Source organism: Hemiscyllium ocellatum, chromosome 12 (genome assembly GCF_020745735.1).
Source record: "Hemiscyllium ocellatum isolate sHemOce1 chromosome 12, sHemOce1.pat.X.cur, whole genome shotgun sequence".
Classification (NCBI taxonomy): Eukaryota; Metazoa; Chordata; class Chondrichthyes; order Orectolobiformes; family Hemiscylliidae; genus Hemiscyllium; species Hemiscyllium ocellatum.
This window is the reverse complement of record NC_083412.1, coordinates 72,167,559-72,181,630: the sequence shown is the minus strand read 5'-3', so window position 1 is coordinate 72,181,630 and position 14,072 is coordinate 72,167,559. Positions and strand designations below refer to the sequence as shown.

Genomic DNA, 14,072 nt, shown 5'->3' with positions numbered 1-14,072 from the left:
GCAAACTCCACACAGTCACCCAAGGCTGGAATCAAACCTGGGTCCCTGTTGCTGAGGTCCCTCTGATCCTTGGTACTTTCCAAGGTTCATCCAATCATCAGCTATTCCCTTGTCTTGTTTGTCCTGCACATCACCTCACACTTACCTGGATTTTATTCCATTGCCACTGATCAGACCAATATCCTCCTTTAATCTATGGCTATCCTTTTCACCATTTGTCACTGCATCAATATTCATGTCATTTGGTTTCAATGAGATCCTCCCCTCATTCTTCTAAATGGCAGGGAAGGGGTGTCTCTATTAATAGCTAAAGGGATGATTATCATTTTTATGTCAATCCTAGCTGACAGCGTTTGAGATGACATCCCTGGAAAGAAGTTGGAAGGAGTCACTGAGCCATTGTTGCTGTTTTTTTAAAAACAAGCCCATCTCTGTAACTTTGTTCCAGTTATGATAAAACAGGAAGGGTCTTTGACCTCACCTCTCACATGTTCTCATCCCCAACACACCACCTGTGTCACCAGGTAATCCCCCATATATTTCATGCCAAGCTCTGCTCCTGCACTGAACTTCCAAGCACCTCAAATCCTCCACAATAAGCAATTGTATTTTCCAAGTCAAAAAGTGTGACAGTGGAAAAGCACAGCAGGTCAGGCAACATCGAGGAGCGGGAGAGTTGACATTTCGGGCATAAGCCTTTCATCAGGGATGACCATCAGATGCTGCCTGACCTGCTGTGCTTTTCCAGTGCCACACTTTTTGACTCTGAACTTCAGCATTTGCAATCCTCACATTCTCTCAATTGCATTTCCAAGCTCATTCACCAACTCTGCATTCTGTATAGAACCAATGAACCTTTATTGATCATACAAAAAAGTTTCTTTTTAAAAGAACAGTTCTTTCATAACTTTTCAACTGTTCAAAAAAAAAATTGAGCTGTACAAATAAGGTCAAATTTATTTGTGGGACTGACGTTTAATTAACTCATTAGTAGGCTGACACCAAACCTCAACATCTAAGCTGACTGTCTTGTCTGAAAGTATTTCTGCTGATCTCTTATTTAAAATAATTTGGAGTAGCCAAGGATATAGGACCCTATTGATTATGGTTTAAAGCTGCTGCTGATGCTGGTACAAATTTAGCAAACAGCTCCCATTTACAAAGTGTTTGCTGAACTTCTAAATTGCAATATTCTGCAAGTAATCAACTACAGAAACAAACACTCAATTTCAGTACTGTTGTGGTATTTGTTCTGGTTTATCCCATATTGAAGGGATTTCTTTTGGATTTGATAGGGTAATGAGTTAAAGAGGTTGCTCCAAGTGTGCTGTCATCCTCCTCATGCGTTCATAAATCCTGATGTCATCCCCCACCAATTAAATTGATGCATTCCATATGTAGTACTTCACTTAGTCAATGGCCTCACATACCCAGAAGGGTAGTTATCAATAGGACAGCCTGCTGCCAAAATGAAACATGTACTGACAAGATTGTTTTACACAGCATACATCTTTCTCTCTTCTGTTGTTAATGTAATTTGGTAAAGTTAAGCACAACCTCTTAGAATATGAACATAAAGAGTGCACATTGTAGTCAGCACCGTTTCAGAAAACAGACAAACTGCATCAATTTTGTGTTTATTGTTATTTTTAAATAATTGGACGTGGCTGTTTCTACTCTTCCTTGAAACTCCACTCAAACCTTTGTCCTTATGAGCTGTCACTCCATTTCCAACTTCCCTTTCCTTTATAAAGTTATTGTCTTCCAAATCCATGTTCATCTTCCTGCCATTCCATGTAAATCTCTACAATAAGGTTCTGGTCCTTTCTTTCAGAACAACACACGCAGGCAGTATAAGGTTTCCATTGTCAGCCCTATATCAAATATCACATCAAATTGAGGAGCAAGATCAAGGCGCTTTATCACCTACTCCTGCTCATAGTTCTTATAGACAAGGGGGGTAGGGGCAGAGTCTAATCTATCTGTTAACGGATGTTATTCCACACTTCAAGAGCAGTGGAACTTAACCTGGTCTCCTTGCAACACTTCCACTGCACCACAGGAGTCCCTAATATTCTGGCCATGGCCATTGTACTTGGACGGCCCTAATAAAGGTCAATAAATGACCTCTTTTGTCACTTAGTTCATGATGCACTGCAATGAATCTCCTTTTCCTTTAACCTCAATGTACACTTGATATGGCTGGCTGTGCCATCCTCCTGCAAAGCCCTTCCTTTGTTTGTCAACTCGATGGACTGTACTTGGTTTGATTTAGTTAGATCATAATTGAACATCTTCTGAAATATGTTTATTTCATTTTCTATTATCTCTCCAATCTTGTATTTGACCAAGCTCCAGATTTCCCCTTAGTTGAGTGCCACTATTTTTAAATTCAGTTCTATGAAGCAGCTTAAATATTTATAACAATGATAAAAATGTGCTACATGAATGCAAGTTGTTGCTGAATTGGCTAGAGTTGCTTACTGAACTGTCTTTGCTGTTGACAGATGAGTGAATATCAAGAATAAATCCTGGGTGATGTCAAGTGAATACCTAAATCAGAGAGAATTTGATTGATGATCTTCAGTCACTTTTAACTGCCAAATTTTAAAATACCTGAGGCTACATTTTGGCAGCATAAATGCCAAAATGCAAAATGTGCCTCATGCTTAGCGAAAGGATTACAGAGCAATTGCTGTATTTATGAAGGTGGAGTAGTAACTTGCAGCCAAGTTGGTCTGTTCAAACCATGGTGAAAAGGGTGGGAAGATCATGAGAAATCGTCATAAAGGGCCTTGCTACTACTGAGAGCCAAAAGTCCCATTTCCTAACTAAAGTGTTGAACAAAGAGATTCTCTTAGTTAGCATACATTAATGTCTTTGATGTTATGTCATCTCACCTCATTGTTATTTCAGCTTCCCATTTTCCCACCTGCTGGATAGAAACTAGACCGTGACAGTTCCTGATGTGTGAATCAGAGCAGTAACGTGGCAACTCCAGCTCACTACTTGTTGAACATCTGTGTTGGCACTTCCATCTTGAACGCCAGATACTAACATTTCGGGGTATGCTTCTATATACACACACACACCCACACACACACCTCAAGATCACTGTTGGAAAAGCAGGAAGCCACTTTCCCTATGCCTGACATACTAACATGTCTGTGACAGTTGAGTAGGAACCATGCAGGAGACTTCCAATTGTTGACTGGACTTTAAAGATGGTTCTTTTGTCAAGAATCCCAGACGTTGGGTCGTTCAATTGGCTGGATGCTGGTTTGTGGTGCAGAGTGATGCCAACAGTGTGGGTTCAATTCTAGTGCTAGCTGAGGTCACCCTGAATGTACGGCTTTCTCAATCTTGCCCTCAGATTAGACTGACAACCTTTTTCTTTCTCTAATGAAAGGGCAGTTCGTTAGTCCTCTGGGACTACGTCAACTTTCCCCTTTTTTACATTTCCTCATTTTAGGTGGAAACTATAAACTGGCAATGTTTCGCTATACTTAATGGTTTTGAATGCAACTTTAGGCTGGGGAAATTGACATTGGGAGAATCTCTACACAAAATGCCTGTTTGTTCCAACAGGCCTGTTAAAGTATGAAACAAAATGCAAGTGGATAGTTTGCGCAAAACATTAGAGAGTATTGGAGACATTGGTAGAATAGACAAATGAATGTCTAATGGAAGAAACAAAGTGCTAGCTTCAAAGTTTCATTCATTACCACAAGTATTTAATCGGTCTCAGCCACTCTTCTTGATAACCCAGACCAGATGTTGAGCATGATCTGTCTTATGAAAATGAAGTGCATGAGAGAGCTTTTAAAAAAAACTTTGGACTTATGTTGCCTTGTCCTGTCATCTTAGCACATTTGATAGTATTGTTTCAAATTCATTTTCTACTTTCTGTTACTTTTAATGGATGTCTGAAAGGTTGTGTCTGAGCTGCAGAACCATGAATTAGTACATCATGTATTTTGTCTGTGTATGCTGGGTCACTTTGCTTGCTGCCCATTACCTCTGGAAGGTACCTGAGCTTCTCTTCCATGATCTTTTGAATGTCTAACTGTGTTGGTAGCCCAATAGCCAGGAAATCCTAGGCTCAGAATTTGTTTGTCGACTTTTCTTTTGAATAGTCATCATTTCCCTATGGCTCTACAAGTACATTTCAAAAATACTGCATTGGCTGCAAAGCATTTTGGCACAACCTAAGGTCATGTGAAGTTCTTTCTTTCCATTATTGAATGCAGGTGGAACAGACCAGGTAGTGATCCATTTCCTTGCTTCTTCCCCGGCACTCTTGAATCTAAAATTATTGTGGAGAGTGAAGAGGGATGTCAGGGTCACTCTGCCATTTTAGTTTTGAAGTACACATTACTTCTCAATATATAGAGGTCAGGAACTTGTTGTCTAAGGAATTACTCGGATGAACTGCTGAATTTTCTCACTTTCCAGGTGAACAAAATGGTAGCTGTAATCGTTTAAATATGAACATAGGGTAAGGAGGTGATTTTTTTCTATTGTGCAAGATGGTGAGTGAGTGAGACTGACAGAGAGTGGGCAGTGGTTGTTCTTCATCTTTATAGCAACCATTTGTGCAAAATGGCAAGTTATGGTTGATGTGCCTGCTCATTAATAACAAAATTATGTTTCATATTTTCCTTATGTTTTGCAATAACTTCCTTAGTTTGGTGTTAAGTATTGTAGATTTGGAATGACAGTTTATGGCAGTCATAGCACAGCTCAGATGTTAAACTGTGGCAAAAGAGGAAGGAACTGATTGTTATGAGATTTAGAATCTATTCCTTTGGTTTCCAAACCCACAGAAAATATTCCATTGTTTTGACGGCCCACTGGAACTAGTCTATTTTGGTGTCCTTTTTCATAGAAGAAAGTCTGCTCAGCTGGTTTTGATTTAAATTACAATTGAGCCTAGTAGTTAGAATTCAAATAGGATTTAAAAATATACTTGATGTGTATCAGTATAATTTCTTTTTGCTGCATTTAACTTTTGGTGCCAAGAGGAAAGTTGTGGCCTTTACTATGTTTTTTTTTGATCCTATCAAATTAAATCGATTGAGGTTCAGCCTTTTTCGGCTGTTATCATTGAGCACGAAGTGAAGTCATTTTGGATTAGAGTCATTGGCAATTTCTAAACTATAAGATGGATCTCGCACTGAAGTTGGCATTATAATCATACTTTTGCAGTTGACCATTTTAGCTTTACAACATCATTTTTAAAATGCCACGAGGCAACCTGAATTATCATCTATACAATACTGACCTAACAATTATTGGCATTATGTGAAGTGCTGTAAATCCTATAATGTTGGAAAGTGACTGTCCTGTTTTTTGCGGGGAATATGAAAATGTTGGTCGGAACTTGTTTCTAATTTCACAAACTAACATGATGTATAGTTTGACATCAAACCCAAAAATATTTGAAATACATTGCAAAACCATTGGCATCTGAACTTGTGATTAATATTTCAGGTTTAAGCCACAGTTTGCTACAGTCAATTGAAGGTTAACTCAGTTGGCTAGTTGGTGATTGGCAATGCAGAGTGATATGAACCGCGTGGGTTCAATTCCCACACTGAGGTGACCATGCAGGAGTCTCCTTCTTAACCTCGTTCATTGCTTGAGGCATGGTGACCCTCAGGTTGAACCATCACTAATTATCTCTCTCCAATGAGAGATCAGTACCAAAGTCCTCTGAGATTTTGGCTACTTTATCTATGAAATTGGAATGTTAACTTATGCTTTCATTTTTCGGATTTTGTCAGCCCTACTATGTATTTCCAGCATTTTTGGAAGAAAATTGCTAATTCTCATTAAAATACAAAATAATTATTTTGTTTTGGTTTTGCATCTGTAATTTTACACAACATTCTAGCTACATCTAGTGGTAGGAATTGAATATTGTGACAGTGATGACAATTAATTGGCTTTACTGGTGTCCCAAAGTTCAGAGACTTCATGCTGAGTAAAAACTTGTGAAAACCATGAAATTAATGCCAATGTTGCATCGATATGAAACTCCTGTATACTGTCCTGGATTGTTGAGTAATGCAAGTTAAATTATATACATTTTAATAAGGGTTATTGCATTGTAATGCATGCATGACACACAAAGCTAGTTTTGTTCAAAATTGTAACCGAGTCTAATTTTGGGTTTCGATGATGGCTGTTTAGATTAGTTGAAATGCTGAGAATAATTTTGTTCAGAATGTTTTTCTCATCAAGGAACCTCTCCAAAACAAAAACACCCAAAGGTAGGTGGAAGGAAAGAAAGAGAAATACTGTTAGCCTTCTACAAGTTATCCAGTTAATGATATTGTCCATCTAATCTTGGGTGTGCAGTACTGTATATAATGCAAACTTCTTGAAGCATGCAATAGAGAAATTAAATACTCATAAATATTTCCCTTTCCTTTCCAATGAAAGTTCAAAGTTGAATACTGTTAGATCACAGTTGATTCTACATTATTCAGAATAGATGTCTGAATTCCCAAGGTCCATCTGTAGTGCAGTGAGTAATGTTTCAGTTGAGAATGTTTTCTCACTCTTTCATTCTTGAAGTTGAATTAATGTCAGAATTAATAGCATAATAACTACAAAGACAGATATTCAGGAGGAAATAATTATAGAAATACAAATAACCTAGCAAAGGGAAATCTGTAAGAAAATCATGAATGACCTTAGAGTGCTATTTTGGAAAGAGAAATGGCACAAAATTGTTAATCCATAGGATTTTTTGTTCCTTCTCAAAAACACGTGCTACACAATCTTTTTAAAAGTGTTTTTGATGAAGAGACAGAAGTAGGAATAAAACAAATAAGTATTAATGTGGAGAATCTTATAATGCAATATAGAGTACTTGTAATATATGTTGGAGTTCACAAGCTTTCTGATGCCATCTACAAGTTTGCTGATGACACCACCATTGTCGATCGAATTTCAGATGGCGATGAAACAGATTACAGACAGCAGGTTGGAGACCTGGAAAAATGATGCACTGAGAACGACCTAGCTCTCAATGCCAGCAAAACAAAGGAACACATTATTTACTTTTGGCGGGATGTTACTCATATCCCCCCCTACACATTAACAGCACAGAGGTGGAACAACTGGGGACTGTCAAGCTCCTGGGCGTGCTTATCCACAACAAGCTTTCTTGGACTCTTCATGTGGACACACTGTTTACAAAGGCCCAACAATGTCTCCTCTTCCTCAGGCAGCTGAAGAAATTTGGCATGAAAGCGAATACCCTTGCCAACTTTTAGAGGTGCGCTATTGAGAACCTTCTGTCTGGATATATCACTACCTGGTATGGCAACTGTATCATTCAAGGTCGGAGCCAGTTACAGAGAGTGGTGAACTTTGCCTTTACAATCACAAGGGCCAACCTTCCATCTATAGAATCCATCTACCAGGCCCGCTGTTAAGAAAAGGCCGTCAGCATTGTTAAAGATCCATCCCACCCTGGCAATGTTTTTCTACAACCCCTACCATCGGGGAGAAGGTATAGTAGCCTGAACACACACACCAGCCAGTTTCGAAACAGTTTCTACCCTACTGTTGTTAAAATACTGAATGGACTCACAAACTCTTAACATTTGCCTGTACCTGTGTTTTTGTTTTTGCTGCTGTTTACCTATTATTTACTTATCTATGCTACTTAACTGTGTGGTCTGCCTGTATTGCTCATAAGACAAAGCTTTTCACTGTGCCACGGTACACGTGACAATAAATTCAATTCAATTCTATCTAATTGCATTGAAGAGATCAGGCTATATCTTGTCCATGTGCAGTACACATGGTACACAGCAATGATTTTTAAAATGTTGTTGCTGAAGTTATTGACCTGCGTGTTTGGCTTTGCATGAATTTTTTTCTAAATACATCATGTAATAGTCAGAAACCATATATCCATTAACATGAAAAGAAACATTTGCATTGATGTACAGTACTGCCTTTCATGAATGCCAATTGTTTTGAAGTGCATTACAAGCATGAAGTTCTTTTGAACTGCAGGTGTTATAATTTGGAAACACAGCAACTAATTTAAATAGTCATAATCCTACAAATAACAATGTGACAATGATTAGGTCATCTATTTTTGATGTTGATTGAGAAATACATATTGACCAGCACACCAGGGAAAAGTTCTCTAACCTCTTTTAAAATTGCTCCATGGGACCGTTTATATCCAACTGAGAGGAAGTGTGAGGCCCTGGTTAACACCTCACCTGACACATGGTAATCTGTTAGTACTCCATTTGCTAGATTGGTATGTTCAATTCTGCAGTGGGTACAACAATCCAGCTCTAAGATGCAGATGTTGATTCTAATATATAGATCTAAGTTCAAATTTCAGTACTCTGATTTCTTTTTGTATTCATTCTTGGGATATAAATGTTGCTGGCAAGGCCATCATTTATTTCTGCACATAATTGCACCCTCTGGAATGCCTTTCAGTCTGAATAGACTGGAAGCTAAGATTGTTATTGCATTTCAACATATCCACTACTTTGAATATTCTGACATTGGTGCAGTTACAACTCACAGAAGTTGTGAAGCAACTAAACTTGGGCGGCACGGTGGCATAATGGTTAGCACTGCTGCCTCACAGTGCCAGAGACCCATGTTCAATTCCCGCCTCAGGCAACTGTGTGGAGTTTGCACATTCTCCCCTTGTCTGCGTGGGTTTCATCCGGGTGCTCCGGTTTCCTCCCACAGTCCAAAGATGTGCGGGTCAGGTGAATTGGCCATGCTAAATTGCCCATAGTGTTAGGTAAGGGGTAAATGTAGGGGTATGTGTGGGTTGCGCTTCGGCGAGTCGGTGTGGACTTGTTGGGCAGAAGGGCCTGTTTCCACACTGTAAGTAATCTAATCTAAAGCAATTTTCAGACCACCCTCAATTTCTTCAACTCAGCATAGAAAAGGTTGATCCCTCACTCAACATCAGAAAAACCAAAATCCTCCATTTGCCTTTCCCCAGATAAGCACCTATGCCTCCAACTATTGGTACTAATGAGGAGACTTTTAACTCATTGAACATAGGAGGAGGTGATCTGGTATTGTCACTGGAGATGTGGAAAATGGTGTAATTTGAATTCAACAAAAATACTGTCAAGTTCTCACGGGCATAACTGTTTGCTGGGCCTGTGGCAGGTGGTGACAGACGTAACAGGAGAAAAGAACTACTTAGCCTCAACCTCATCAATCTACCTTCCCATCCACTACAGTCTTGTGGATACATAGCCCTACCTTGACATTGAGATACCCTCCGTCAAGGTGCCCAGAGGTGAGAGTGACGAACCTTGGCATCAAGACAGCATTTGCCAGAGCACAACTGTCGGGCGTCCAAGGAAAATTGGACTCGTGGGAATCAAGGACAAAGAGAAGATAGCTGTGTTCATTGCGGGTCAATCATTTCAAACTCATCATGTCAGTACAGGAGTTTCTCAGGGTAGTATTCTAGATCCAGCTTTTTTCAGCAACTTAATCAATAACTTCTCTTCCATCAAGAGGTTAGAAATGGTGATGTCTATTTCGAGTTGAAAACTGTTCAGTGTAAATCCTCAGATGTTGAAGCAGCTTGTGTTCATCTTCAGAATGACCTGGACAACATCTCATTAAGAGCTGGTTCATGGAAGGTGACATTGCCTGGCGTGTATGTGGCATAAGTGACCATCTCCAACAAGAAAGAATCTAACTTAGATGTTCAGTGACATTATCATTGCTGAACTCCACCACTGTCATCATCCAGGGGTTACCTTTGAACAGAAAATGAACTCAACAGGCCATGCATACAGTTTAGCATCAAGAGGAGGTCAGAGGTTGAGACTCTAGCATAGAGTAGCTCACCTCCTGACTCCCTAAAGGCACAAGTCAGGAGTGTGATGGAATGCTTCCCACTTGCCTGAATGCATGCAGCTATAAGGAAATTGGACACCTTTCAGGACAAAGCAGTTCTTTCACTCAGCATCCTAACCACCATCTTCCATCTGCATTGGGAAGCAATGGCCTCCTGGTATTATGACTTGACTATTAATCCAGTGACCCTGGTATTGTTCTGGAGACCCAGGTTCAAATCCTACCATGCAGATGGTGGAATTTGAATTGAACAAAAATATCTGAAAGTGGGAGTCTAATGGTGAGCATGAAAAACCATTGTTGATCATCAGAAAAACCCACCTAGTTCACTAATACCCTTTAGGGAAGGGAATTGCCATCACCTGATCTAGTCTACATGTGACTCCAGACCCACAGCAATATGGTTGACACTTAACTGTCCTCTGGACACTGAGGAATGGGCAACAAGTGCTGAGCTGCCCAGTGACACCCACATAGAGTCATAGAGATGTACAGCACGGAAACAGATCCTTTGATCCAACTCATCCATGCAGACCAGATATTCCATATAAATCTAGTTCCATTTGCCAGCAATTTGGCCCATATCCCTCTAAACCCTTCCAATTCATATATCCATCCAGATGCCTTTAAAATGTTGTAATTGTGCCAGCCTCCACCACTTCCTCTGGCAGCTCATTCCATACACACAGCACCCTGTACTTAAAAAAAAGTTGCCCTTTAGGTTCCCTTTATATCTTTTCCCTCTCCCCCTCAAGTTTTGGGCTCCCCCACCCTGGGGTAAAGACCTTGCCTATTTACCCTATTCAGGTCCCTCATGATTTTAAAAACCTCTATAAAGTCACCCCTCAGCCTCTGACACTCAAGAGGAAATGGCCCCAGACTATGCAGCCTCTCCCTGTAGCTCAAATCCTCCAAACATGCCAACATCTTTGTAAATCTTTTCTGAGTCCTTTCACGTATCACAACTTCCTTCCTATAGGAGGGAGACTAGAATTGCATGCAATATTCCAAAAGTGGCCGAACCAATGTTCTGAACAGTCACAATATGGCCTCCCAACTCCTATACTCAATGCACTGACCAACAAAAGCAAATATACGAAACACTTTCTTCACTATAGATGTGCAACTCCACTTCCAAGAAATATGAACCTGCACTCCAAGATCTCTTTTCACAGCAACGCTCCCCAGGACCTTACTATTAAGTGTATAAATCCTGCTCTTATTTGCCTTTCCAAAATGTAACACCTCATATTTTTCTAAATGAAACTCCATCTGCCAATCCATCCTGTGAATGAATAAAAAAACCCTCCCTTCGCCACTTATGCATGGTGCCAGCTGTGCATACCAGCCAGGAAATGCATTGCAGTAATTCATCAAACATCCTCCTTATAAACCTACATGCTCCCACCTAGAAGGACAATGGTAGGAGATAGATGGGAACACCACCATCTGCAGGTTCCCATCCAAGATGCACACTATTTGATTTGGAAATACATACTGTTACATCACTGTCATTAGGCTAAAATCCAGGAAAAAACACATTGTTTATACTTAAGCACCAAGAACCTCAGCAGTTCAAGAAGATAGCTAACTGCCATGTTCTCAAGTAATTACAGATTGTTGGCCTACCCAATGATGTCCACACCCATTCGAATTGATTTCTGCTGCGTGAACCTCTGAGTAAATGTGTCAGGCAGTGTCTTCTGGAAGTGGAAGCCAATGCATCAGTACACTAATTGGTGTACCCGGAACATACCAGCATCCATGCAGCTGAGCGGGAATATTGCCCACATCCCAAAAATATATAAAGTAGACCTTCCCAATCTTGAAACCTACCTTTCTCATGATTTCACCAAGAAAGAGGAGATGCAGCACAGAATCCAACATGTCAGCAGTGTCTTCAACCACAAGGATTCCCACAACAGAACAAAGGCTTTAGTCTGCAATGCTGTTGTTGTCAGCACCCTTCTGTATGGCACTGAGACTTCAGCCACCTTGCAAAGGCACCTTTGGCTTTGAGGAATTTCCATCAGTGGTGTCTCTGAAAGATGCTGAAACTCATGTAGGGAGAGAATAAACCCCAGAATCCTCATCAAAGCCAATTCTCCAACTTTGCAACCAACCACAATCATGCAAAATAGGCTGCACTGTTCTGATGCTATACCTGCTTGTCAAATAATTAGCTGCTTAAGAAGATCCTCTTTTCAAACCTTCAGAATGGTACCCGACATCAAGAAAGAGTGACAGAGAAGTTGTTTTGAAAAGGCCAAATTGAAAAGGGGACAAACTGTTATAGATCTGTGGGAGTAACTTGCCACATTGTTGGAATACCACACAGCCACAATCAACAGCACAGTCGGAAGCTAATCTCATGATGGCTGCTGCAGAGAACAGGCAAAAGTGGAAGGAAGGGAAGAGTAGAACCTGGTCTTGCGTTCCTCCCTTCCTCAAGGAAACTTTTTTTCTGCTGTGCCAAATGACCAGTTGGTCCTGGATTGGCCTGCTGATTCGGTGAAGACACTGAAATCATAAAGATTTGGAGATGCCATTTTTATTTTTTGAGCAACTAATAACACCACCAATCAGCATTTTTGGCAAGGGCCGCATTTATTGCTCAATCAAACTTCTAGATTTGATGTTGAGTCTTTCTCTGCTAATGTATCCCTATGATACTACGAGGTACTAGGGAGACCAAATACATTGACCTGACTATGATGAAAGAACTGCAATGTATATCTAAGTTGGGTTGTGAGAGATCTAGAGGAATCTTCGATAATACTCCAACATTGCTACTGCCCTTATCTTTATGGGTGGTGAAGATTTGGGAAATGCTGCTGAAGTGGTCTTGCCAAGCCACCTCTGGGTCGAAAAGTGTGGTGCTGGAAAAGCACAGCAGGTCAAGCAGAATCTGAGGAGCAGGAGAATCAACATTTTGGGCATAAGCCCTTCATCAGAAATGTTGGGGGGAATGAGGCTAAGAGATAAGTACGGGGGGGTGGGGCTTGGGGGGAACGTCTCTGGGAAGATGATAGATGGATGCAGGTGGGAGGTAATTGTGATAGGTCATTGGGTTTGGTGAAGCGGATAGGTGGAAGGAAGGTGGGCAGGTAGGACAGGTCAAGATGGCTGTGCTGAGTTGGGGGATTGGATCTGGGGTGAGAAGGCGGGGAGGGGAATTTAGAAACTGGTGAGCCCAATGTTGATGCTGTGTGGTTGGAAAGTCGCAAGGTGGAAGATGAGGCGTTCTTCCTCCAGTTGGCAGGTGGATTTGATTTGGCGGTGGAGGAGGACCAGGTGAATGACCTTGGTGGAGCGGGAGGGGAGTTGAAGTGTTTGGCCACAGGGCAGTGGGGTTACCTGCCTCTTTGTAGGATACATGGAACAGTCCATCTTCTGCAGTTATATCGGCACCATTCCCCCACCTTTTCCTCTGCTACATTAATAACTGCATCGTCACCACCCTGTACTCCCACAAAGAGGTTAAACAGTTCATCAACTTTACCAACACCCTGACGTCAAGTTCACCTAGACCATTTCCAACACTTCCTTCTCCTTCCTGGACCTTTCCGTGTAAGTCTTCAGTGATTGACTTAATACAGGCATCTATTTCAAATCCACCGACTCCCACAGCTACCTTGACTACACCTCCTCCCACTCCCCCTCCTGTAAAAATGCGATCCCTTAAGGCAGAAGTGGAGGAATTAGGAGTATCTGCTCCCAGGAGGAGCAATTCCACTCCAGGACATCCCAGATGTTTTCCTATTTCAGGGACTGCAGTTTCCCCTCCCACATGATCAACAATGCCCTCCAGCACATCTCTTCCACTTCTGGTACCTCCGCCCGTGAACTCCATCCCTCTAACTGCAACAAGCATAGAATCTCCCTGATCCTCACCTTCCACCTCATGAATCTCCGGATTCAGCGCATTATCCTCAGCCATTTCCACTGCCTACAGCTAGACCCCACCACCAAAGATATATTTCCCTCTCCACCTCTATCTGCTCTCTGCAAAAATCATTCCCTTTACGAATCCCTCGTTAGATCCATGCCCTCCAACCAACCCACCCTCCATACATGACACCTTCCCTTCCCGCCATAAAGGAAGGTGTAAAACCTGCGCCCACACCTCCATCCAAGGCCCTAAAGGATCATTTCAAGTCAGGTAGGGATTTTCTGCACATCCATCCACG

The 14,072-nt window shown here is 41.2% G+C and overlaps 1 protein-coding gene across 6 annotated transcripts in view; it reads left to right on the top strand.

The window, feature by feature from the left end:
• The window catches only part of cmss1 (cms1 ribosomal small subunit homolog), a 366,499-nt gene that overhangs the window by 247,016 nt on the left and 105,411 nt on the right, over positions 1 to 14,072 (top strand). The window contains exon 1 of one of the 6 annotated variants that reach the window (XM_060833695.1): positions 7,019 to 7,525. The exons of the other annotated variants lie outside the window; for them this stretch is intronic. Coding sequence (XP_060689678.1) covers positions 7,492 to 7,525 — 34 coding nt within the window. The 5' untranslated portion in view covers positions 7,019 to 7,491. Of the gene's footprint in view, positions 1 to 7,018; positions 7,526 to 14,072 lie in introns of those variants that run through there. 6 annotated transcript variants of the gene reach the window in all.